This window comes from Microtus oregoni, unplaced genomic scaffold (assembly GCF_018167655.1).
Source record: "Microtus oregoni isolate MIOR12 unplaced genomic scaffold, Mior012 000006F_ref0000085, whole genome shotgun sequence".
Lineage (NCBI taxonomy): Eukaryota > Metazoa > Chordata > Mammalia > Rodentia > Cricetidae > Microtus > Microtus oregoni.
In genome coordinates this window covers 42,551,137-42,575,419 of record NW_024543065.1, presented here as the reverse complement: position 1 = coordinate 42,575,419, position 24,283 = coordinate 42,551,137, and the positions used below count along the sequence as shown (strand labels likewise).

The following is a 24,283-nucleotide window of genomic DNA, read 5'->3' as shown; positions in this document are numbered from 1 at the left end:
CTGGGATGTAAGGCAATTGTAGAAAACTCATCTAGCATGCATGAGAACTTCAGTTAAATCCCCTGTACCACAAAAGGAGGAACATAAAAAGGTTGTAAAATGATGGAAATTATAATCAATGTTCTTAGTTTGTTTTCTACAGCTATGGTCAAACACCATGACCAAAGAAACTTTGGAAGGAAAAAATTTATTTGGCTTGCAGGTTACAGTCTGTTATGAAAAGTCATTGTAGGAACTCAAGGGAGGAACACAGAGGCAGGAACTGAAACGGAGGTCATGGAAGAGTTTGCTTTTCATAAAACTCAGAACCACCTGTCCAAGGTGGCACCACCCACAGTGAGCTGGACCCTCTCATGACAAATGTTAATCAAGAAAATATTCCACAGAATTGCCTACAGGGCAATCTGATTGAGACATTTTCTCAGTTGAGGTCTCCTCTTCCCACATGACCCTCACTTGTGTTGAGTTGAAAAACAAAAAGACCTAACCAAGGGATGTAGTTATATTATAATCTCACAAATAAAAGAAAAATGTAATTATAACTAACCTGAATACTAACCAGGAGAAAAGATCCACCTAGGACCACACCGTGTGATAACTCTGTGTACTAGTCAATTTATTTTTGTCTTGAAAGAAAAGAAGGCAAGGCTAATTCTGGCTCATGTTTTCAGAGGGAGTATTCTATTGTGGCAGGAAAGCATGAAATAGGAGCAGCTCCACAGGAGTATACAGTGGCAGAGAGCTAGATGGGAACCTGAAGTGAGTATAACATTTAAATAGTAGCCCCAGTGACCTACTTATAGCTCATCTTAAAGTTTACACATCCTCATAAACAGTACCATCTGCTGGGGAGCCAGGGTTCAAACACATGGGTGGTGGATACTTTACACCCATGCCTTGCACTCTGCAAATGGATCTGAGCCTCTAATTGCTTTTCCTTTTTGCAAGAAGCCTCCCCACCTATAGCTCCCATCCCCACCCACAGTCACTGTCTGCTCCATCTTGGTGTAGTCAATTCCTGACAGTCTTCCTTGTGTGATATCCTGTGGCTGTTCCAGTCTTCAGCTAGTATCACCAAGAGGACCACAAGCACCATCCCTGCCATACTCATCCGGACTGAATTCTCCATCATGTAACCTTGCTTCTTGGAGTCTAGAGACATAAGGGAAAGAAATAGGTAATTGTTGGCCATGATCCATTCTATCCTAATCCTTTTTAATGAGCTCATATATTCTCAGTCACCACACTTCTAGGGTATATAAGATAGAGGGAGGCCAAGGGTGTGAAACTGTGGTTCCTAGAAAAGGAAGTGATTATGGGGAGTTTGTACTTTGTCTTTCTCACCTCTCTTAACGGTTTCATTGCTCACCCAACTGTTTTTTCAACACCGCCCTGTGTCAGGAGCTCTAAAATTTTTTCTTCATACTTTTGTCACTCTACATGACAATTTATATTACTCTCAAATGTGGCAAAATAGACACTCAGCCACCGCTGTCTTGGACGTATATGGTAGAATTTAAGATAAATTTAGCTAAAACTCATCTCTACTTAAAAATAACCCATGTGATGAGGATGGGACCAATTGCTGTATGCATGATAGGCAGGTGATCTGTTGCTCAACTTCATTGTAACTTCTCATCACCAATTATTGTGTGACATTTTATAGACAATGATGCTCAGTGAATAACGTATTTTTATTTTTATGTATTAGACAATCTTTACCATTGTTAACCTGTTTCCTCCTCCATTGGCTGAAATGTAATATGTGAGCCTACAATGTTTAGAAAAATTAAATGTTCAGTACCATTTTCCTGGTAAAAGAGGGTTTGTCTAGCATGCATGAGTTTGTGAGAATCTATCTCAGAAAACCATGGTGATTCTATTACCTAGTCAATTACGCGAAGTGTATTTTTCTCTTTTTATTATTATCATGAACATGCATTTTAGGATTTAGTTGGGTTGAGTTCATTAGTCCTTTGCTATAGAGCAGGCAGGTCCTGCATTTTGTTTTAGAAACCATCTTCTATGTCAGGGTCAAGGTAATTCTCTTCTGTGGTCTCCCACAGGATATATTTTGCTGCTAGGCCTCTAATCCATCAGAAATGTGTTCTTGTTTAATTGTACTTTGATTCTTCTGCATGGAAATTCAGTTGTCCCCATGCCACTCATCGGAAAGATCTACCCAGCTTTGCAGCAGTGCGATGCACAGCTACCACGCTGCAGAGCTTATTGCATGACTGGGGTGATGACACCTTATTCAGAAGATGGGCATGAGGTATGGATTGTGGTCAGCCCACTCAGCTACCAGCAACTGATTTCCTGCCTGAAGTCTGACCTTTTTCTCATTCCTTCAAGCACAATGGTATATGCAAACCACATAAAAAATGACTCCTACAATTCAGTCTTTATATTCAACCACTCCCAGTGGATTCTGTAATGAAAAATTATGCAAATGAAAAAAGATGCACCAGACTAGACTGTGTTTGGATCTTCTGTCTCAACACAGATCCCTCATAAGTGATTCTGAATGCGGACCTTTCCTTTATCGATAAACTAGGAGGCTGAAGGGATGATGCAGTGGTTAGAACCATTCGCTGCACTTGCATAGGTCCTGAGTTTAGCTTCTAGCATCCACAATGGGTGACTCAGAATCATCTGTAAATTCAGCTCCAGGGAATCTGTCACACTCTCTGGTCCCTGCCAGCACTGTGCATGCACCCCCCCCCAAACACCCTGAAAAATATATCATAGGTTTCTGAAGGGTATGCTGGAAGACTTCAGAAAATGTATGAAAGATGAGTGTGGAGTAAGTGTAGAAGCCCCTTTCTCTTCATGCGCCTCAGGAGAGTGAGTCTACTGCCACGCTCATGGATCTCAGAGCACCTCTTCCCACTCCCGCCTAGACACCGGGATGGTGGAGAACAAAGAACTGGGATGTGATGCCTCTACCTGTGACAATGAGCTCCAGGGCATTGCTAGGGGCTGACCACACATAGGGTCTGCTGTTGTGCCAGCCGTAGCAACTGTAGTTCCCAGCAAAGTTAGGGTTCACGGGACCAAGAGTGAATTTGCCTTGGTACCCTTCATGTTGGTGCTGTGGCAAAGAAGCATCTCCCTCCTTGACCAGTGAAAATCTGTTGAACAGGTCATGTGCTGAACTACACTGGAAGGAAATGCTTTCTCCTGCTATCAGCACACGGCTTTGATCTGTGGAGAGGACAGGTTTGTTGTATAAGCCTGAAAGAGAAGACAGTGAGCTGTTAGCATAATTTTGCTCTTTAAAAAATTATTTTCAGGGGCTGGGGCCAAGGGTCAGCATTTAAAAACACTAGCCAGAGACACAACTGTTTGTAACTCCAGTTCTTGGGGATTTGATTCCCTCTTCTGACCTCTACGAGTACTGTATTCACATGGTTCACAGACAAACATGCAAGGAAAAATCCATTTACAGAAAATAAAAAAAAATCAGTTGATGGTGGTGGAGAGATGGCTCAGCAGTTAAGAGCACTGGCTGCTCTTTCAGTGATCCTGAGTTCAATTCCCAGAATGCATATGGTGGCTCACAAGCATCTATAACTGTAGTCCTATGGAATATGTTACCATCTTCTGATGTGATGTGCAGACATACTTTCAGACAAAACACTCATAGACATAAATAATAAATATTTTAAGGAGAAAATATTCAGTTGAGTAAGTTGACTAAAAGATGTTCTCTTTTTGGTGTTTAAGAAATTATTTACACCCAGGCATTATGGTTTGTGAGTATAATCTCAGCACTTGGGAAGTGAGGTAGGAACATCACAAGTGAAGAGTAGCATGGGACATGGAGTGATGCTTGTTCTCACAAGTAGAAAAAAGTTACGGAATCAACTCTATATCTGTCTGGGGCATGTGATGTACAATGGGGTTGTTTCCAAAATTATGTCACTGGTAGGAAAATGGATTTAACTAGGGATTATTATATTAGGTAAGTTAAGTCAGACTCAGAAAAAGTATCACATGTTTTCTCTTATTTGTGGATCATAGACTTTTACATTGATATATAAATTAATGTATGGCTATATGACATGGAAAGAGAAGCAACACTATACACACACACATACACACAAAAACAAAAAACCCTACAAGAACAAAAACAAATTTATTATTATTATGGAGTTTGAATCCAGCGCCTCATGTATAAGAGGCAAACACCGTACTACTTGTTATGTATTAACATATTAATTTTTGAAGAAAGAGTAATTTTTAATGGTTCTTTGGGAAATTCACATCATGCATCTTAATCCCACTCATTTCCCAGTCCCCCCATATCTGCTCTTTCCCTTGTAGCTCCCCAAAAGAAAATAAAAAATAAAAATATTAATGAACAAACAACAAAGAACCCCCCCCTAACAATTCATTCCTTTGTCTTTCCTGCTTCTCCATCACCTGTTCATTCATCTTAGCGGCACTGGTAGTTGTGGTGTGCCGTGCGGCAGACCCTTCTGTCCGAACAGCTTTACTTGCAATTGTTCATTATAATCAGTTGTTGGCCTGGTTCAAGGCCTCTGGCTTGCAGTACACCAACAATACTGGCCCTGCACTGTAATGGCGTAAACGAATGCAGACAGATTGTAAAAATATATATACAGCTTTAATGGCGAAATAGACTTACAGAACCACTGTTCCCACGGAGACCAGGAAAGCAGAAGGGACGGCTGGGAGCATGCTCACCAAATTTATAGGCAAACATTAGCCCGAGGCGAACACGCCCCCCAAGGGGCGGGACTTATCCCTACATCTCCCCTTTTTGTCTAAATAAGACAGAACCAAACCAAATACAACTATATACAATAACAACAAATAATAAATATAACAAACAATATTGAGAACAAAAGCTTTGCTAAACATTCTATCTCAAGGAGTCCAAATAATGTAGAGAGTAACTACAATTATATAATCTTCAACTCCGTCAAAGATCTGAGAAGGGAATAAATACTACTCAACAAACAAGATATATCCAAAATGTGCAACAATTGACAGAGACAACTGACTACCTGGGCAATCACCCAAAGTCTCATTTGCAATGTTGAGTCAACCAATTTTGGCTAAGGCCTAACATAACTGACATACCATTATTAAAGGCAAGGAACTTTTCAAAACTATCTTACCCTGTCTTGGCAGGATATGACAGTCCTGTTTTATCCACTGATGCACGCTCTGTGTCTCTGTCAGTGGTTGAGGTATGGGCATTTCTTTGCCCCAAGGCCAGTTCTGCCAAAAAGAAGGCTCCAGGTGGAGTGTCTTTGGTGCTCAACATTCTCTCGGGAATAGAGTGGTGTTGCCAGGAGCAATTGTGTCTCACTATCACGAAACTCTGAGTTAGATTAAAGGCCATTTTCTACAGCTCTTTGAAGAGGTCGAAGATTATCTATCTATACTGAGTATAATCTCTATATATCTAGAGAACCTGATTAGTCTAATTATAAATGACAAACTTAGATGACTATTAGTCTATATAATTCTCAATATCTATCTAACTTAAAGACTAAGACAATAAACAACTGTGTAACAAATGAGGATAATGACCTCCAAATATAAACACTGTACAAATATACATTGCAATATGGTAAATATATATCAATACACAAACATTATATTGAGATATCATCTTACACCTGTCAGAATGGCTAAAATAAAAAACTCCAATGATAGCCTTTGCTGGAGAGGCTGTGGAGGAAGGGGAACACTCATCCATTGCTGGTGGGAATGCAATCTTGTGCAACCACTTTGGAAATCGGTGTTTCGCTTTCTCAGGAAATTCGGGATCAACTTACCCCTGGACCCAGCAATACCACTCCTGGGAATATACCCAAGAGATGCCCTATCACATGACAAGAGCATTTGTTCAACTATGTTCATAGCAGTATTATTTGTAATAGCCAGAACCTGGAAACAACCTAGATGCCCTTCAATGGAAGAATGGATGAAGAAAGTGTGGAATATCTACACATTAGAGTACTATGCTGCGGTAAAAAACAATGACTTCTCGAATTTTGCATGCAAATGGATGGAAATAGAAAACACTATCCTGAGTGAGGTATCCCAGAGCCAAAAAGATGAACATGGGATGTACTCACTCATAATTGGTTTCTAGCCATAAACAAGGGTCATGGAGTCTACACTTGGTGATCCCAAAGAAGCTAAGTAAGAAGGTGAACCAAAGGAAAAGCATGTAGTTGTCCTCTTGACTATGGGAAGTAGACAAAATTGCCGGGGAGAAAATTGAGATCTTGGGGGTGGGGTGGGATGGGGGTAAGGGGAGATGGGGAGAGAAAAGGGAGAAGGGGAGAATGGGGGGAGCTTGGGAAAGGGGGAGGATTGGGATGAAGGAAGGTTGGATGGGGGAGCACGGAAGCACGGTTCTTAGTTAAGGGAGCCACCTTAGGGTTGGCAAGAGACTTGAACCTAGAGTGGCTCCCAGATACCCAAGCCGAGGTCCCCAGTTAGTTCCTTGGGCAGCTGAGGATGGGGAACCTGAAATGACCCTATCCTAGAGCAATACTGACGAATATCTTGCATATCATCATAGAACCTTCATCTGGTGATGGATGGAGACAGAGACAGAGACCCACACTGGAGCACTGGACTGAGCTCCCAAGGTCCCGATGAGGAGCAGAAGGAGGGAGAACATGAGCAAAGAAGTCGGGACCACGAGGGGAGCACCCACCCACTGAGACAGTGGAGCTGATCTATTGGGAGCTCACCAAGGCCAGCTGGACTGTGACTGAAAAAGCATGGGATAAAACTGGACTCTCTGAGCATGCTGAACAATGAGGGCTGATGAGAACCCAAGGACAATGGCACGGGGTTTTGAACCTACGTAATGTGCTGGCTTTGTGGGAGCCTAGCCAGTTTGGATGTTCACCTTCCTAGAAATGCACGGAGGGGGGAGGACCTAGGACTTACCACAGGGCAGGGAAATCTGACTGCTCTTTGGGCTGGTGAGGGAGGGGGAGAGGAGTGGGAGGAGGGGGAGAAGGGTGGGAGGAGGGGGAGCGAAATGGGTGGCTGGGAGGAGGAGGAAATTTGTTTTTTTTTCTCTTTTCTCAATAAAAAAAAAGTTAAAAAAAAAGAACCTTAATCAGAGGTAGAAATGTACACTGCAATATGGTAAATATGTACAATATATATTTATCAATACAATATATGTCAATACATAAAAAATGTTTTAAACAGAGATAGAAACATGCATGTATACAATAGTCAATATAATTTAATTTTGTATCAGTATACAAGAATGTATACCAATATATTTGTCTAAAAGCAGTAACTCACAATTATAAATCTATTATCTCATCATTCCCTCTTTTTTTTCAAAATGATCCCTGAGCTTATAAAATTCCTCCCCCAACCTCCCAACCCCTAAATGATGTCCCTAAACCCAGGGGTAAACTTTACTGGGAGACGGGACGTCGTCCTCTAGAATTACTTCCAGCTGTCATGGGGGCGACGTTTTTTCTGTGGATCCTGTGAAAGTAAAATGATGGTTAAATTTCAAGATCAATATCTTTTAAAATTGCAAATAGTCTCTGAGTATTTTGTGGAGGTCTGGCCAGAATGTTGTACAAGATGTGCACCATTTCAGCTAACCAAGTTGGGATCGTCTTGTGCAGCTGGTATCCAAAACAGGTCTTGTAGTAGGACTATCAGTATCATGACGTCATATCAACCAGGTAGAGTTGTTGTTGTGGGGCCCCATCTTCTTCCTGGAAACTTCAAATGTCACTTCAGGAAAAACTCATTGTTCATTATGAAAAACTTAAACATTAATCATATAGACATACATATATATATTCAATGAAAGGCATGATAGATATATTCAATGAAAAGTATGATAGATATGGAGAAAAGCAAAGATGTTTTCTAAACTCATATTTCTTTCTGTCCCATATCATGGCTCTTGACATGAGACAGAAACTTCAGAAACTCTGGGTTTTCTCTTACTAACAGGCTTGGAATTGGAGAGGGACTGAGCCAGAGTCCAACTTCAAAACCAGCTCTATATATTTATAAAGAAATGTTTAATAAGACATATATATATATATATATATATATATATATATATATAAATTAATACTTACAAAATGTGTCCATCCATCAGCAATTAAATATTCAAGGTCCCTTAATTTCTTTGAAGATGAGTATTTTCCTGTGGAGATAAGAAAAGAACCCTGCCTCCAACCTATCTGTATTTCTTACCATCAGTATGCTCGCCATCCTTATGAAAGAATTGTTATTTATCTTTTCCAAGTGGCTTCTCTTCTTCAAACCAAACCTTTATTAATTTTGACGGTATCCACAATTTTTCCTCACCTGTGGAGATAAGAGCAAAACCCCTTCCCCAACGTAGCACATCTCCTGGCTTCCATTGTGAGGTCAGCACATCCTTGAAATAAACTGGTTGATTTAGTTCAGAAGACTTTTCCATTATCCAATGTCTTTCTGCAGCCGTTGATCCCTTCTCATTAGCGTTGAGAAAATTCAAGGTTAACAAAGCATATGTAACCTATTTCTGGGGGTGTTTTCCACCCCTTTCTGTTTGTTCAACATATCCTTTATAGTTCGATTTGATCTTTCTATGACTGCCTGACCTGTAGGATTGTGTGGTATACCTGTAACATGCTTGATATTGTAATAATCAAAAAACCGTTTCATTTTCCTAGAGACATAAGCAGGACCATTATCCATCTTTATATGTGTAGGTATACCCATGATAGCCATGACTTCTAATAAATGAGCGATTACTGAATCAGCTTTTTCTGAACTTAAAGCAGTTGCCCACTGAAAGCCTGAATAAGTGTCAATGGTGTGATGAACATATTTTAATTTGCCAAATTCTGCAAAGTGGAACACATCCATCTGCCAGATTTCATTCCTTTGGGTGCCCTTTGGATTAGCCCCTGCAGACAGTGGCGTTTGGTTATAGAAAGAGCAAATAGGGCATTTCTTTACAATCTCCTTAGCTTGTTGCCATGTAATTGAAAACTCTTTCTTCAAACCTTTGCTATTAACATGATGTTTTTTATGAAATTCAGAGGCTTGTAGCACACTACCAATCAATAATTGATCAATTTCTGCATTACCTTGTGCTAGAGGACCTGGCAGACCCGTATGGGATCGGATGTGTGTTATGTACATAGGGCAAAGCCTGTTCCTGATCAAATCTTGAACCTGGATAAACAATGAGGTTAGTTCTGTATCATCAGGTATAAATTCAGCAGTTTCAATATGTAAAATAAGTCTTTCTGCGTATTGTGAATCAGTGACTATATTAATAGGTTCTTTAAAATCCCTTAGCACCATAAGAATGGCATATAATTCCGCCTTCTGGACAGAATTATACGGACTTTGTTCCACCTTACCCAAGTCTTCTGATTTGTAACCTGCCTTCCCTGATTTATTGGCATCAGTATAGAATGTACGGGCTTCAGTTATTGGAGCATCACGGACGATTCGAGGAAGAATCCAAGAGGTTCTCTTTATGAAGTTAAGCCTCTTGCTTTTTGGATAGTTGTTATTAATGTCTCCCAAAAAATTAGCACAAGCTCTTTGCCATGGTTCATTATCTTCCCATAATTTCTTTAGTTCATCAGCAGTGAAAGGCACTATAATTTCTGCTGGGTCTATGCCTGCTAGTTGACGAAGTCTCAGCTTGCCTTTTATAATTAACTCAGAGACTTTTTCCACATAAGCTTTCAGTTTCTTACTTGGTTTATGTGGTAAAAAGATCCATTCCAAAATAATATCATCTCTCTGCATTAAAATTCCTGTAGGAGAAATTTTTGATGGTAGTATGACGAGAATACAGTCGAGCTCTGGATTCACCCTGTCCACATGTGCCTGTTGTAATTTTTCCTCAATCATTGTCAGTTCCTTTTCTGCTTCAGCTGTTAATTCTCTGGGACTGTTTAAATCTTTATCACCATCCAAGGTTTTGTTCAAATGAATTATTAGATCAGGTGTTATTCCAATAGCTGGTCGTAGACTGGAAATGTCTCCTAACAGTCTTTGAAAGTCATTAAGAGTCCGTAGGCAATCTCTCCTAATTTGTGCTTTTTGTGTCTTAATTTTTTGCAAACCTATTTTATAACCTAAATAATTAACAAAATCTCCCTTCTGAATCTTTTCAGGAGCTATTTGCAATCCCCATTTAGGTAAAAGTATCTTTATTTCTTCAAACAGTCTGTTCAAGGTATCCATGTTTGAATCGGATAACAAGATGTCGTCCATGTAATGGTATACTATAGATTTGGAAAATTTCTTGCGTATTACTTGCAATGGTTGGTTCACAAAATATTGGCACAGGGAGGGGCTATTTAACATACCCTGGGGGAGAACGGTCCAGTGGTACCTCCTCGAAGGTTGAGAATTGTTATAAGTAGGCACTGTGAAGGCAAATTTTTCTCTATCTTCTTTTTGCAAAGGTGTAGTGAAAAAACAATCCTTTAAATCAATAACTATGAGAGGCCATCCTTTTGGTAATAAAGAGGGCAAAGGAATTCCAGGTTGCATAGGGCCCATAGGTTGAATAACCTTGTTGATGGCCCTGAGATCTGTCACCATTCTCCATTTACCTGATTTTTTCTTAACCACAAATACAGGAGAATTCCAAGGGCTGGTAGATTTTTCTATATGTCCAGCATCTAATTGTTCTTGTACCAGCTGTTCTAAAGCCTGTAACTTTTCCTCAGCTAAAGGCCATTGCTTTGTCCATATTGGTTTCTCAGTCAACCATTTTAGAGGCAATGCTGTTGGTATCTCTGAAGGGACATCAATTGCTTGTTCTTGTAGAGCCCGAATGGCCGGTTTTCTCCGTTTGTAATATCTTTTAATATTATTCTCAGAAATATAGGCTCTAGATTTAGCAGGAATGTTAATTTCGGTATTCCATTGTTGTAATAGGTCACGACCCCATAAATTCATTGCGATATTGGCTACATATGGCTTTAATTTTCCTATTTGTCCCTCTGGCCCTATACATTCAACCCATCTCGTGCTCTGCCTTACTCGAGATAGGGTTCCAATTCCCAGGAGCTGAACATTTACATTCTGAAGAGGCCAATACAGATGCCAAGATTCTGGGGTAATGATACTTACATCAGCATCTGTGTCCAGCAGGCCAGTAATAAAAATGCCATTTACACACACTCTCAGTTTAGGTCTTTGATCATTTATAGAAGTTTGCCACAACACACGTAACTTATCTTTCTGATCATTATTGCTTGTAACAGTAGGCATGGGGCTTCCTAATTGTCCTGATGAGGCATGTTCTCTGCAGAAACTGGAAATGACTGAACCATGTTTGCCATGGGGGCCTGTGAGGCCCCCCTCTCACGTTTCCCGGCTGTATCAGGTTGCCTTGTCTAGCTCTTGTAGACCTGCATTCATTCGTCCAATGTCTGCCCTTTCCACATCTTCTACATAAACCTAAGGGCTGAGTCCTCCTATTTCTGTTATTTCTAGAAGATGCATTATCATTATTACTATTTCTGAAAGATGCATCATTATTATTATTATTATTTTTGAAAATCCGTTGTCTACAATTCCTTTTCATATGACCCATTTTGCCACAATTAAAACATTTGGTATTCTGGTGTCTCCTTTAACCATTGGAAATTGCTTCTTCTACCCATGCTTCAGTGCCATAATCAAATGTATCAACATTGAGTGTATGCAAGATCCATTCTTCCAAGGGCGCTGATCTGAGCTTTAAAGGCCCCCAAATCCTTTTGCATTCCACATTTGCATTTTCGTAAGCCAAAGACTCAATCATTATACGTCTTGCTTCTGGGTCAGATATCCCTATTTGTACAGCCTTAGTTAATCTTTGTAAAAAGTCACTAAAGGGTTCTCTCTGACCCTGTTTAACTCTGACAAATGATTCCATTCTCTGTCCTGGGTCTTGTACCCTGTCCCAAGCCCTTAAGGCTGCTGTAGTACACATGGAGAGTGTGTTTTCATCCAAATTAGCTTGTTCCTGAGGGTCAGAAAAGAGCCCTTCACCTAGAATTTTATCTAGGGAAATGTCAATTCCCTTCACTTTTTTCTGCTGTTCTAAGAGTCTAGCCTCTTGCCTGAATAAGCATTTCCATTTCCTTTGCGGTCCACTCTCAAGTACCGCAGAGCTCAGCAGGAGCCAGTCCGAGGGGGTTGCTCTGCTTGTCATAGCCCAAGTTCTTAGCATCTCTTTAACAAAAGAGGCTTGCATCCCAAAGGCATGACAGCCTGTTTTATTTCCTTGAGATCATTCGTACGGACAGGCTCCCATGTATCTACCTTGATGACCCTAGGGTTTTTGGAACCAATCACCTTCTCTGTTGTTATTACTGGAAAGGCAGGTAGAGCTGTAGGTAGAGCTTTGTGGAAATTGTCCCGGAGAGATTTACCCACAGATGTAGTTAAAATTTGCCTTTCTACCCTTTGCTCTTCTTCATCAGAATTTAGAAATTCCTCAATATTTTCAATTCTATTCACCATTGCCTCCTGCAATGTCTGAATCTCCTGTCCAGATTTATGTTCCAAAGCCTTCATTGAGGATTCTAAAGTAAGAAGTTTGTCCATTAGAGATAACATCTCATCTTTGGACATAATTTTTATGGCATAAACCGTGCCTTCTTGTATTGACAATCTTTCCGTCAATCTGTCATAAGCTTTAGACAAAATCCTATCATCACATTCAGCAGTTTTGATTCTCTCAGTTAATGTTTCAGTTCTTACAGAAAGGGACTGAAGCTTACAATCCAAATCAGCTGTTCCCTCTTCCATAGTAATGAATTTTTCCTTAACATCAGCCTGGAGAACTTCAAACTGATTCTTGAGAAGATTGTTGTCATTCTCAATTGTTTTTAAGCATTCAATCTCTGCCTTAAGAATCCTGGATTCATCTCGTAAAGACTTTATCATATTTCTATTATCAAACCATTTAGTGCCAATGAAAATTATGAATCCCAGAAGGATCCATAGATGTGGGGTGATAGACACCTCTTGTAAAATCTCCCACATGGTACAATTAAAAAAACTGTTAAATTCTTGAACAGTAATGTGTTCAGACATTTTATTTATAAAAGAAATTTTTTTTTACCTGCAATGATCGGTTCCTGCCAGTGGTGGTCTCTGTGTTTTTGGAGCCTGTCCTAGAACTAGCTCTTGTAGACTAGGCTGGCCTCAAACTCACAGAGATCTGCCTGCCTCTGCTTCCCAAGTGCTGGGATTAAAGGCGTGCACCACCACCGCCTGGCCAAGTCACTTTGTATCAGACCAAATCTGCCGCTGTGGAAGCTTTTGTTGCAAAACCGCAGGTACTTGAGTTTCTGCTAATTCAGGCAGTGGGGTTCCGCTCCAAACTTAGCCAAGGCAGGCAGGGAGGGGTTAATTGCTCTGGCGAGCAGGCGGGGCAGAATGGGCCTGTGTGGCCGAGTGTGTCTCGGACTCGGCACTGGGGCCCGAGTCACAACTAAAAAACATCACCCAGGAGGGTGCTGTGTTAGCTAGAGGGCTATGTAATGGCGTAAACGAATGCAGACAGATTGTAAAAAATATATATACAGCTTTAATGGCGAAATAGACTTACAGAACCACTGTTCCGCGGAGACCAGGAAAGCAGAAGGGAGGGCTGGGAGCATGCTCACCAAATTTATAGGCAAACATTAGCCCGAGGCGAACACGCCCCCCAAGGGGCGGGACTTATCCCTACACTGCACTGATACTCTGCTTAGGCATCCTATTGTTGTCCGGAGTCAAGGAGATCCTGCAGCCATGGTTCCACAGGACCAGTTCCTTTATGTGCTCCATAGATGGGGTGGGCAAACACAGAGCGCTGGATATGATACTTGCATAGTAGCTGAGCTGGTCAGTCTGGGCCTCCCCTGGGACAGTCCCCCTCAGGTGACTGCATCCCCACCATCAATGGCAGCTCTCCTGTGTCCATGGTGAGGAATGTGGCCAGATCTTCCAGGGTCAGGGTCATTAGAGCCAGCTCTCCCATGTGGGATGGGGGCATGTTCTCATGCTGCAGCAACAGCCAGCGAGGGTCAGGGCCAGATCTTCTAGAGACAGGCAAGGGTGGGGCCAACTCATGGTGGCCATAGGATTTCTACATGAATGGTTTACATTTCCCCCTCCTCTCCAAGGTCGTAACATGGGCCACAAAAATTAATACAGACCCCAACTACAGCAGGACCATAAACCCAGATATCATCCTTGTGAGTCCAGGCCTGGTCGTCACCCTGCTCCTGGGGTACAGTGCAGGCCACTCATATCAGTAAAGGCTCTGGCAACAGCATGGCACTTGGGTACCAACATGGTCCAAAGTGGCAGCACAGATCCCTGGCACCTGTATAGCCTTTTATAGTAACAGGAGCCACAGACAACAACACAGACCCTGGCAGAGGCAGGCCACAGACTCAGCCATGGCTCTCTGTGGCATCTTGGGCTTGAATGTCACCATGACTCTGGGTGGCAGCGCAGGCCACTCAGATCAGTATGGTCCTTAGGCACCAGCATGGTCTCAGGTAGCGACCCACTACCTGAGCTTCCACATGGTCTTCAGTGGTAACAGAAGCCATGGATATCCACACAGACCCTGGCTGCTGTAGGGCCACAGACCCAGACATGGCCCTTGGTAGAAGCCCAGCCAAATATCACCATGGGTTTGGGTGGCAGTTCAGGTCACCCACATCAGTGTCTTTCTCACTGCCTTAACTTTTTCATCTCTGCCTCTCTCCCAGTACTTGAACTGCTCTGCTCCTCTTTCTCTCCCATTTTTCCTCCATACCATTGTCTTGAGCTGCTGGGAGGGCCCATGGGTGTCTTCCACCTGCCCAGGCTGAGCAGGGCCAGAGCCCGTGGGTGTCTTCCACCTGCCCAGGCTGAGCAGGGCCAGGGCCCATGGGTGTCTTCCACCTGCCCAGGCTGAGCAGGGCCAGGGCCCGTGGGTGTCTTCCAACTGCCCAGGCTGAGCAGGGCCAGGGCCCATGGGTGTCATCCAACTGCCCAGGCTGGGCAGGGCCAGATGGTATTGTGGGTAGATTTTCTTTTTAATTTACTTAGGTTTTGAGATAGGATCTTGAACTCATGATCCTCCTGTCTCAGCTTCTTGAGAGCTGGGATCACTGATGTGTACCAACACACCCAATTTCTCCTCCCCTCCCCTCCCTTTCCTTCCCCTCCCATGTCCACTCCTCTCTCCTCACCTATCATCTTCTTCTCTTTCCTTTCCTTCCTTTGCCCTCCCCCACCCCATTTCTTTCAAAACACTCTCATGTAGTTGGGACTAACCTCAAATTAATTATGAAACAATGGATGACCTAGAACCTTTGTTTCTCCTGCCTCTACCTCTGGGATTATTGGATTACTAGTGTGCCTCATCAGACATGGCCTAGTTTTTAAACTAAAAAGGTTTTGTGTATTTATCATGTATACTATGATATTTATCACATGTATACATTGTATAATGGTTAATTAGAGTGAATAGCATATATATCACCTCACACAGTTTTTTTTTTTGGTGGTAAGAACATTCAAAATACAGCATTAGTCACCTCTGTTTTTCTTGTAATGAACTATGACCCAGTGTAGTCATGAGGAAAATATCAGTCAATTTCCAAGAATGGGAAGTCCCAGAAAATGCTTGCCTGTACTTTTCAAAACTGTCAAAACTATCAAAAAACAATAGAGAACCAAATGCAATGTAAGATCTTAGAAGTGGTCCTGGAGTAGATAAGGACCATAGATACCAGCCAAGGAACTCTGAATATGTTTTAGATACCAACTAAGAGAGATATGCCAATATTTGTTCATTCATTCTTGGTCTTCTGAGTCTTCAACAACTCAATTTTTCTATGAACCTAAAGCTATTCTAAAAATACGGGAGGTGGGGAGGATCTGGGAAGAATTGGGGGAGAGAAAGGAATGTGCTAAAAATACACTATGTGAAAACAATTTAAATAAAAACTAAAAGAGGAACATCATTGAATGCAGAGACTCACAGCTGCCCAAGATGCACAGAATAAAGACAGTTGTAGGCCCAGACATAAACAAGATGTTTGTGCTATCTCTGTCTAAGACCTAGGCAGCACTGCCCAAAGGTGAACAGGAATTATGTAAGAGGTGGAAGACAGGGTGGGGCCTACTAAATGTCACTCTCTAGACTTGAAAGAACCACCACAATTATTAACATTCAGTTGTAATTGCCTACAAGAGCAATCCTGTCAATAATAAGTCAAGGAAGTAGGGGAGATGGTGGATGAGGGAGTAATCAAGGGGTCCTACCTTTTGTGATGGAGTTACTGGCTATTGAAAGACTCTGGGAGAGGGGGAATCATTGCCTGTAGTTGTATACCTACTGCTGAGCCCACATAAGATACCTTCAAACCCTTAGTAATAGGAATGGCCCTGGTTAATCTCAGTGGGTCACAAAACGAAATGAGCAGAAGTGGGGGTGAGAGCGGTCAGTATGTATTGTGTACATTGTATGAAGTTATCTACTAACAAATGTAATTAACAAAAAGCAAATACAAAAACAAAACAAAGTCTGATAAAATTAAAACAAAATAACTATCAGAAGACAAGGCTCCCAAAGTACCTCCTTACCTGTCACCACCAGCTCCAGGGGTTTGCTATACTCTGACCAGTGGTCCTTAATCCTGTACTGACACTGATAACATCCTGCTGTGGTTGTATTCATGTGGTTGATGATGAATTTGGCCTCTTTCTGAAATCCAAGTTTCTTCTCTATAACTGTGTGTGTGGAGTTTTTCATCAGAGACAACTGGTACAGGAAGGCTTCAGGAATTCCCTGGCAGAGGATCCTCACAGACCCATTCCAGGGAACCACAGGTCTTGTGGCAGCAGATATGGTAGGAATGGGAAATTCTGAAAGGAAACAGCCTAGGCTCAGATGGCTTGCAGAAGCTATTTTACTCCATTAGTGTTGAGGGACATGAGTTAACTACAAAGAACCTATGACCATTTCATTTAAAAATAGTATTGTGTGTCTCTGGAGATAAATCTCTGTTGATAAAGTGTTTGACTTTTAAGCTTCTTCTTAAAAATTTATTTTATTTTATGTGCATTGGCATTTTTCCTGCATGTATGTCTGTGCGAGGGTGTGAAATCTTGGAGTTTCAGACATGTTGGTGCTGGGAATTGAACCTGGGTACTTTGGAAGAACAGCCAGTACTCTTAATCACTGAACCATTTCTCCAGCCCTCTTGACTTTTAAGAATGAGCACCTAACTTTGTCACCCCCAAACCCCCACAAACAGCCAGGAGTGGTGAGGTGCACTCACAAACCCAGTGCAGAGGCAGAGACAAGCAGATTAGAGGCAAACTTATTTCTGGGCTTTCGGGTCAGTCAGGCTACTCGAATCAGTGAGCCCCAGGCTAGTGAGAGACACTGCTTCAAGCAACAGCAGTGAAGACAAAGACTCATGGTTTCCTGGATCTGGAAATGGGCAGATCATGGTGCAGATCCAGGACCTCAGAGGGAGCCAGAATATGTTACTTATCTTCTTGGCTTTCCTAATTACTGTTGATTTGCCTTGATCAAGTGATTTGTGCATCTGGAAGACTTCATTCTCAGCTTTTATTCATTATACGGAACAGGCAAAAAGCACTGAAACCCCTCGGGTTCCCTTCATCTGTTCTGTGGGAGCAGCTCATTTGGTGAACACTTCCTACCATACGGAAAGTTCTGGGTTTGACCTTTGGTATCACAAAGCCAAGCCAAAACAAAAATACAAGTACTGTATGTTCACTCTCATATGTGGATGTTTAGAAAGGCTATTTTAAAACACCCTTTTGTTCTCAAATATGCATACAATAAATTTTTGCCATTTTTGCCATCCTCCATTTCCCTCTGTTCTTGCTCTGTTGCTGAGTCTACTCTTGTCCAGAAGCCCATTTATACTTTAATGTGTTCTTTTGACCCACCAAATGCCACCAGAGTTTCCTGGACATGCGTGGTATGTTGTTATTTAATGGTATGTGGGTATTTAGCAGAGACTACACTACTGAAGAAAATGACATCCCTTCCCCAGAACCCATTAATTGTCCTAGACCCACAATGAGGTTTATGAATACATCCATGATTTTGTATGGTTAAAACAGCTGAGTAATTTTATAGCTGATCCTAACAGTCAATAAATCAATCATTTAGAATAATTTATACCTGACATAACTGTCCTGTAGAAAAAGGTTAAATAAACAATAATTGATGATGACAATAAATTTGACATGAATATAGAATAGTGATCACTAGAGGCTGGGAAGTATGAGAGAGTGGGGACAGGTAGAAGTTTAATAATGTTCAATAAATGCTCTCCTTTACAGCACAACTAGAAAATTATAATTTTCAATAATCTATTATATATTTTGTGAATAAACAGGTGAGAGGAATTTGAAAGTCTCTAAACACATATAATACCAGGGTAAAAGGCAAGGACAGATATCCAAGTTTGTCTTATGATCTTCACATGCATGTTGTGGTATTTCCATGTACTGAGATGGAAATATTAATTTACCTGGTTTGATTGGCACATGTGGCTTGATTCCATTGTGTGTTACATTGCGTTGTGCCCTGTAAATTTGTGCAGTTTAACATTCCAAGTACACACGTATGACTCTGTGATCAACAGTGTTATTACAGAAAGAAGATCAGGTGACTGGTGTGGAAGTTCAGAAAGGGAAGTGGAGGAGCTGCCAAGAAGGTGTGCATGGGGGGATGGAGAACCACAGAGGGAAGGAACCATTACAGGAAAGACTGAGACTTGATACATGCAAAAAGTGAATGATAAGCTGAATGAATGTTAGTGTAGGAGAAGAGAAGACACTATGGAGGAGTAGATACAAGCCAGGAAGTGGAAGGTGGGTTCCATAGACATAAGACATATCTGAGGAGCTATAAGCAGGAGATACCTAGAATTTTATCATAAGCATACAAACAACCCAGTCTTTGGAAGGACGCTAAAGAGAAAAGACATGATAGGTGAGGGTTCACATGCACTAGGCGGTCATAACAGGAGCTAGAGGGACAGAGTATGTAGAATTTAACACCATTAATGCTTCCGTTAGTTTATGTTGATGCTTCCCTCAGTACTACTTAGGTCTCAACATTGTGGTAGAGTACATGAATGTACAGTAGAGCTAGGAGAGATTGACTTCCTCTCAATAGGTGAAGTAAATAAACTTGGAGAAAAAAGGGAATCAACAATCAGAAAGACAACTCATGACTTCCTCTTATGAATAGTCAGTAAAACACAGGTCTTTGTTAGACACCCCGCTAGCAGATTCCAAGGCTGTAGCTCCAGAGGGCTCTGGGGTCCCCTTAATGAGATAACACAGTGATGTAAACAGAAGGCACTAGGATGAGAGTAGAGGGGGAATTTACCTGATCTTAAGACCATCTTTCCATTCATTATCCTACTCCACAGAAGTTGTGAGTAGTGCCTAAGTATTGCGAAGGAGAAGACTTAGGGGGCACTTACCTTTTTGTGCCCAAATTGTCTGTCCCAGGAAGACTGCTGGAAGAGAATCATTGGTGAAAATTTAACCTCCAGTATCCAACCTCTGGTGCAGATCTCCCTGCATAATGAGTTATGGAGTAAATCTATGTGTGTATGTGTGTGTGTGTGTGTGTGTGTGTGTGTATGCATTGTTTGTTTGTCTATTTATTTATCTACCACCTATTTATTATCTATAGTAGTTTCTGGTATCTCTTTATATCTATTATCTGTCTATTATGCATGTGTGTATATATGTATGTGTCAATCATCTGTCTCTACACGTATTGCCATTATTTATTAATTGATCATCTTTTGTCTATAATCTGAAATCTATCAATCAATCTACAAGTCAGTTTCAATCATTTATTTATCACCTTTCTTCTGTAGATCATATAGTTTTGTCTGTGATGTATCATTTCTTCTATCTAGCTCTTGTTTTGAAATGTATGTCTATTTATTCATAAGAGTATTTTTCCCAAAATAACCAGTCTTGAGGGTCACCCTTACATTTTTAGTCCCTCTCCCTCTCCTCTCACAAAGCCCAGCAATGGTCATGAAACCCAGACAGTATGTCATGAATTGAATAGAGGCAAGCAAGTCCCACAGCTCAGATTCTAACAGAGACCCAGTTACTACCATCTGAGCAGAATGCTGGGAGACTAGACTACTTTTGGCTGCCAGTAAAGTCCCCTATCTTTCGTGTTAAGAGAGGTGCTAGCTTTTGTGGGAACCCTGCCTGTCTTGCTAACCCACTTTCAGTGCAGGACTCACCGAGACATAGATAGGTGGTGTCCTGTGGAGCCATGATGCTGATATGGCCTCAGCCCAATTATCGTCCCGTCTGTGTGCATTCAGACAACAGATACTTGTGAGACAGTAGGACACACAGGATGTTTGAGGTCTGAGTTCCTGACCACAGGATTTCTACATCTTTTCCTCCATAGGCAAAAGGAACAGTTCCTTTTTGAAAGTTCTCAGTTGCTCTTGGGTGGACTCTTAGAAGAGACCGAGAATCCTTCTTTTTATATTTCAGACACGAAGGAGGGTTTTCCTCAATGCAATGGCTAGTGATGTTCAAATTCCTTTTTTTTTGTCAGAAATTTCTTTTTATTTTTCCTGGCAGTCTCTATTATGCAACACAGTGTATTCCAGAATTCACTATGAGGTCCAGGCTATACTTAAACTGAGTTCCTTCTTCAGCTTGACAAATGCTGGAAACACAGGTGTGAACTACCACCATGCTTGTTTTAATAATTTTTATTTCTAATTTTTTCTTTCCATTTTTCTTCATTTTACATACCAACCCCAGTTTCCACTTCTTTTCCTTCTCCTATTCCCCAACTCTTCGCACCACTATCCACTCAAAGGGGTAAGCCTTCCTTAGGGAGTCAACAAAATCTGACAAAGTTGAGATAGGACCAACCTCACAACCCCCAGTTTGTATCAAGGTTGAGCAAGGTGAATGGGCTCCAAAAAGCCAATTCATGTACCTGGGATAATTCCTGATCCCATTGTCAGGCCCCCTAACAGATCAAATCATGTAGTTGTCACCCACATGCAGAAGGCCTAGTTTGGTCCCATGTAGGTTCCCCAGCTGTCAATCCAGAGTTCTTGAGCTCCCATTAACTTAAGTAGGGTGCCTCTGTGATTTTCCCCATCATGATCTTGACCCCCCTCACATGCTCATATGATTTCTCCCACTTCTCTTTAACTGAACTCCAGGAGCTCAGTCCAGTGTCTAACTGTGAGCCATTGTATCTGCTTCCATTAGTTACCGGATGTAGCTTTTATGATAACTGTGAACCATTGCATCTGCTTCCATAAGTTACCGGATGTAGGTTTTATGATAACAATTAGGGTAGTCACTAATCTGTTTCTAGGGGAATCAGTTCAGGCACCCTCTTCATTATTGTTAGGAGTCTTCGTTAGGATCATCCTTGTGGATTCTTGGGAATTTCTCCATAATCCCATAATGTCTCCCTCTATCAAGGTATCTCATTCTCTGCCCTCCCTCTCCATCCCTCTTCCAACTTGGCCATCTCAATCCCTTATCTCCCATCCCCTCTCGTCTATCCCATCCCAGTTTACTCAGAGTATCTTAACTTCTTCCCCTTCCTGGGGCCCTCCATGTGTTTCCTTCTTCAGGTCTTCTTCTTTTTTTTTTTTAAAGGAAGAAAAGGTTTATTTGACTAACAGTGTTACAGAGACAGTCACTTGAGACAGACATAGTGAGAAAGCAGAGATCAAGGAATGTATTCTTATGCTCAGCTAGTTTACTTCACTTTTTTTTAAATTTTATTTATTTATTTTTTTGTTTCTTTTTTTCTTTTTTTATTGAGAAAAGGAGAAAAAAAACAAGTTTCCACCTCCTCCCAGCCTCCCATTTCCCTCCCCCTCCTCCCACCCTACGCCCCCTCCTCCCACCCTTCTCCAAAATATATAGAGAACTCAAGAAACTAGACTTTAAAATGCTAATTAACCATGGGGCTGGAGAGATGGCTCAGTGGTTAAGAGCACTGCCTGCTCTTCCAAAGGTTCTGAGTTCAATTCCCGGCAACCACATGGTGGCTCACAACCATCTGTAATGAGGTCTGGTGCCCTCTTCTGGCCTGCAGACATACACACAGACAGAATATTGTATACATAATAAATAAATAAATAAATATTTAAAAAATGCTAATTAACCCAATTAAAAAATGGGGCACTGATCTGAACAGAGAATTCTCAACAGAAGAAGTTCAAATAGCCAAAAGACACTTAAGGTCATGCTCAACTTCCTTAGCAATCAGGGAAATGCAAATCAAAACAACTTTGAGATATCATCTTACACCTGTCAGAATGGCTAAAGTCAAAAACACCAACGATAACCTTTGCTGGAGAGGCTGTGGAGGAAGGGGTACCCTCATCCATTGCTGGTGGGAATGCAATCTTGTGCAACCACTATGGAAGTCAGTGTTTCGGTTTCTCAGGAAATTCGGGATCAACCTACCCCTGGACCCAGCAATACCACTCTTGGGAATATACCCAAGAGATGCCCTATCATATGACAAAAGCATTTGTTCAACTATGTTCATAGCAGGATTATTTGTAATAGCCAGAACCTGGAAACAACCTAGATGCCCTTCAATGGAAGAATGGATGAAGAAAGTATGGAATATTTACTTCACTCTTAAACAGTCCAGGATATTTTGCTTAGGAAATGGTGTCATTTCCTAACTTGTGGTTAAGTTTCCTCATACCAATTAAACTAAACAGGAAAAAATTTCCCAGACATGCCCATAGGCCAATTATCTCTTATTTAGACAAACTTTCTTTGAGATTCTATTTTGAAGTGATTCTAGATTGTGTCAGGGTGACATTTAGAACTAAAATTCAAAACAGCAGTAACACCAAGATAACACTGACATTTGCAATTGCCTACATATTTAGAAAGGAGTCTCAGCACTTTATCCTACTACACCACTGTTGAGAATATACCTGAAGGGCTTTTATTCACCACGCCATTGGAGACTTCTGCATATTCATATTTATTGATAAACTAGGTAATAACACCTGCTGTGAGTTCATGTGTGTAATAGCTATACTCAGAGGCTCACATTTCACAGCGTTCCTTCCTGTTCTCTGGCTCTCATGTTCATTTCACTGCCCCTTATTTTGTGATGTTCCCTGAGCCCTGGAAAAGGGTGACCTACACTTTATGAAACAGCCATTTGCGGGATTGCAGTGAGCATCGAATATGATCAAAACACATTTCATGCACATATGAAACTTTCTCCAAATTAAAAAACTTACTTTAAGAGAACTCTTCATTTATTCCCATGATACTTTTTCTAGTTCTTTCTCTCTCTCCCTCCTTCTCTCTTCTCTCTCTGTTTCCCTGTCTCTCTCTGTCTCTCTCTGTTTCTCTGTCTCTTTCTCTTTTTCTCTTTCTCTCACACACACATACACACAGTAAGATAAATATGTATAAAGATGTCATGTTGAAATACCATATGTTGTATGCCAATCTAAAAGTTATTACAAAACTAAAAAGTAAAAATCTAATTTAAAATCTATTTTACACATAAATGTATACATGTATTTATCTTCCTGAATCCAGCTTATTTTGCTACACATAATGGTTTTAAGTTGCATCCATTTTCCTGCAGATGTTCTATTTGATTTTTTGCTATAACTGTGTTGATAGAGCTTTCTGTCCAACCCAGTCCCTCAGCTGTTCAGTTCCAAAGAAACACACAGAGGTCTAAATTAATTATAAACTAGTTGGCCTATTAGCTCAGGCTTCTTATTAACTAATTCTTACATCTTAAATTGGCCCATTATTCTTGTCTATGTTAGCCACGTGGCTTGGTATCTTATATCAGTGAGGCGTTCTCATCTTGTTTGCTCTGTGTCTGGCTTTTTCTGTGATGACTCTAGACTGAGCTTTCTTCTTCCCAGAATTCTCCTGTTCTTGTTGCCCCACCTCTACTTCCTGTCTGGCTACTGGCCAGTCAGTGTTTTATTAAAAATAATACAAGTGACAGGATAAAAGATTATTGTCCCACAGCATAACTGGATTAAAAAAATTATGTCACCTGGGCCTGAAAGCATCTCTCTGCTGAATTCTAGAAACACTTTTGGAAGGGAACTTGGATTAAAGAGACTTCAAATAAAATTCCTTCTTCAGGGAGCTCACAGTCCCTGTAACATTATCTCTTGGGAGGTTGAGGCAGATAGATCTGAAATTGGAGGCTATC

The 24,283-nt window shown here is 41.2% G+C and overlaps 1 protein-coding gene across 1 annotated transcript; it reads right to left on the bottom strand.

The window, feature by feature from the left end:
• Nucleotides 1-985: 985 nt before the first annotated feature.
• On the bottom strand, nucleotides 986-20,349 carry LOC121449831 (immunoglobulin alpha Fc receptor-like). The gene is made up of 5 exons (XM_041654502.1): nucleotides 20,316-20,349; nucleotides 19,527-19,562; nucleotides 16,633-16,914; nucleotides 2,956-3,237; nucleotides 986-1,170 (listed from the first exon to the last, which is right to left on the bottom strand). Exons 1-5 carry the CDS (start codon nucleotides 20,347-20,349, stop codon nucleotides 986-988), a joined length of 819 nt encoding a protein of 272 aa, XP_041510436.1.
• Nucleotides 20,350-24,283: the final 3,934 nt, after the last annotated feature.

Excerpts from the sequence above, each read along its gene's own strand:
- LOC121449831 (XM_041654502.1), bottom strand. The coding sequence starts at position 20,349 with ATGGCTCCACAGGACACCACCTATCTATGTCTCG. Across the intron at positions 19,563-20,315 it reads CACCACCTATCTATGTCTCG|CAGTCTTCCTGGGACAGACA; the intron begins GTGAGTCCTGCA and ends ATTCTCTTCCAG. Across the intron at positions 1,171-2,955 it reads CAATGCCCTGGAGCTCATTG|TTTCCCTTATGTCTCTAGAC; the intron begins TCACAGGTAGAG and ends ATTACCTATTTC.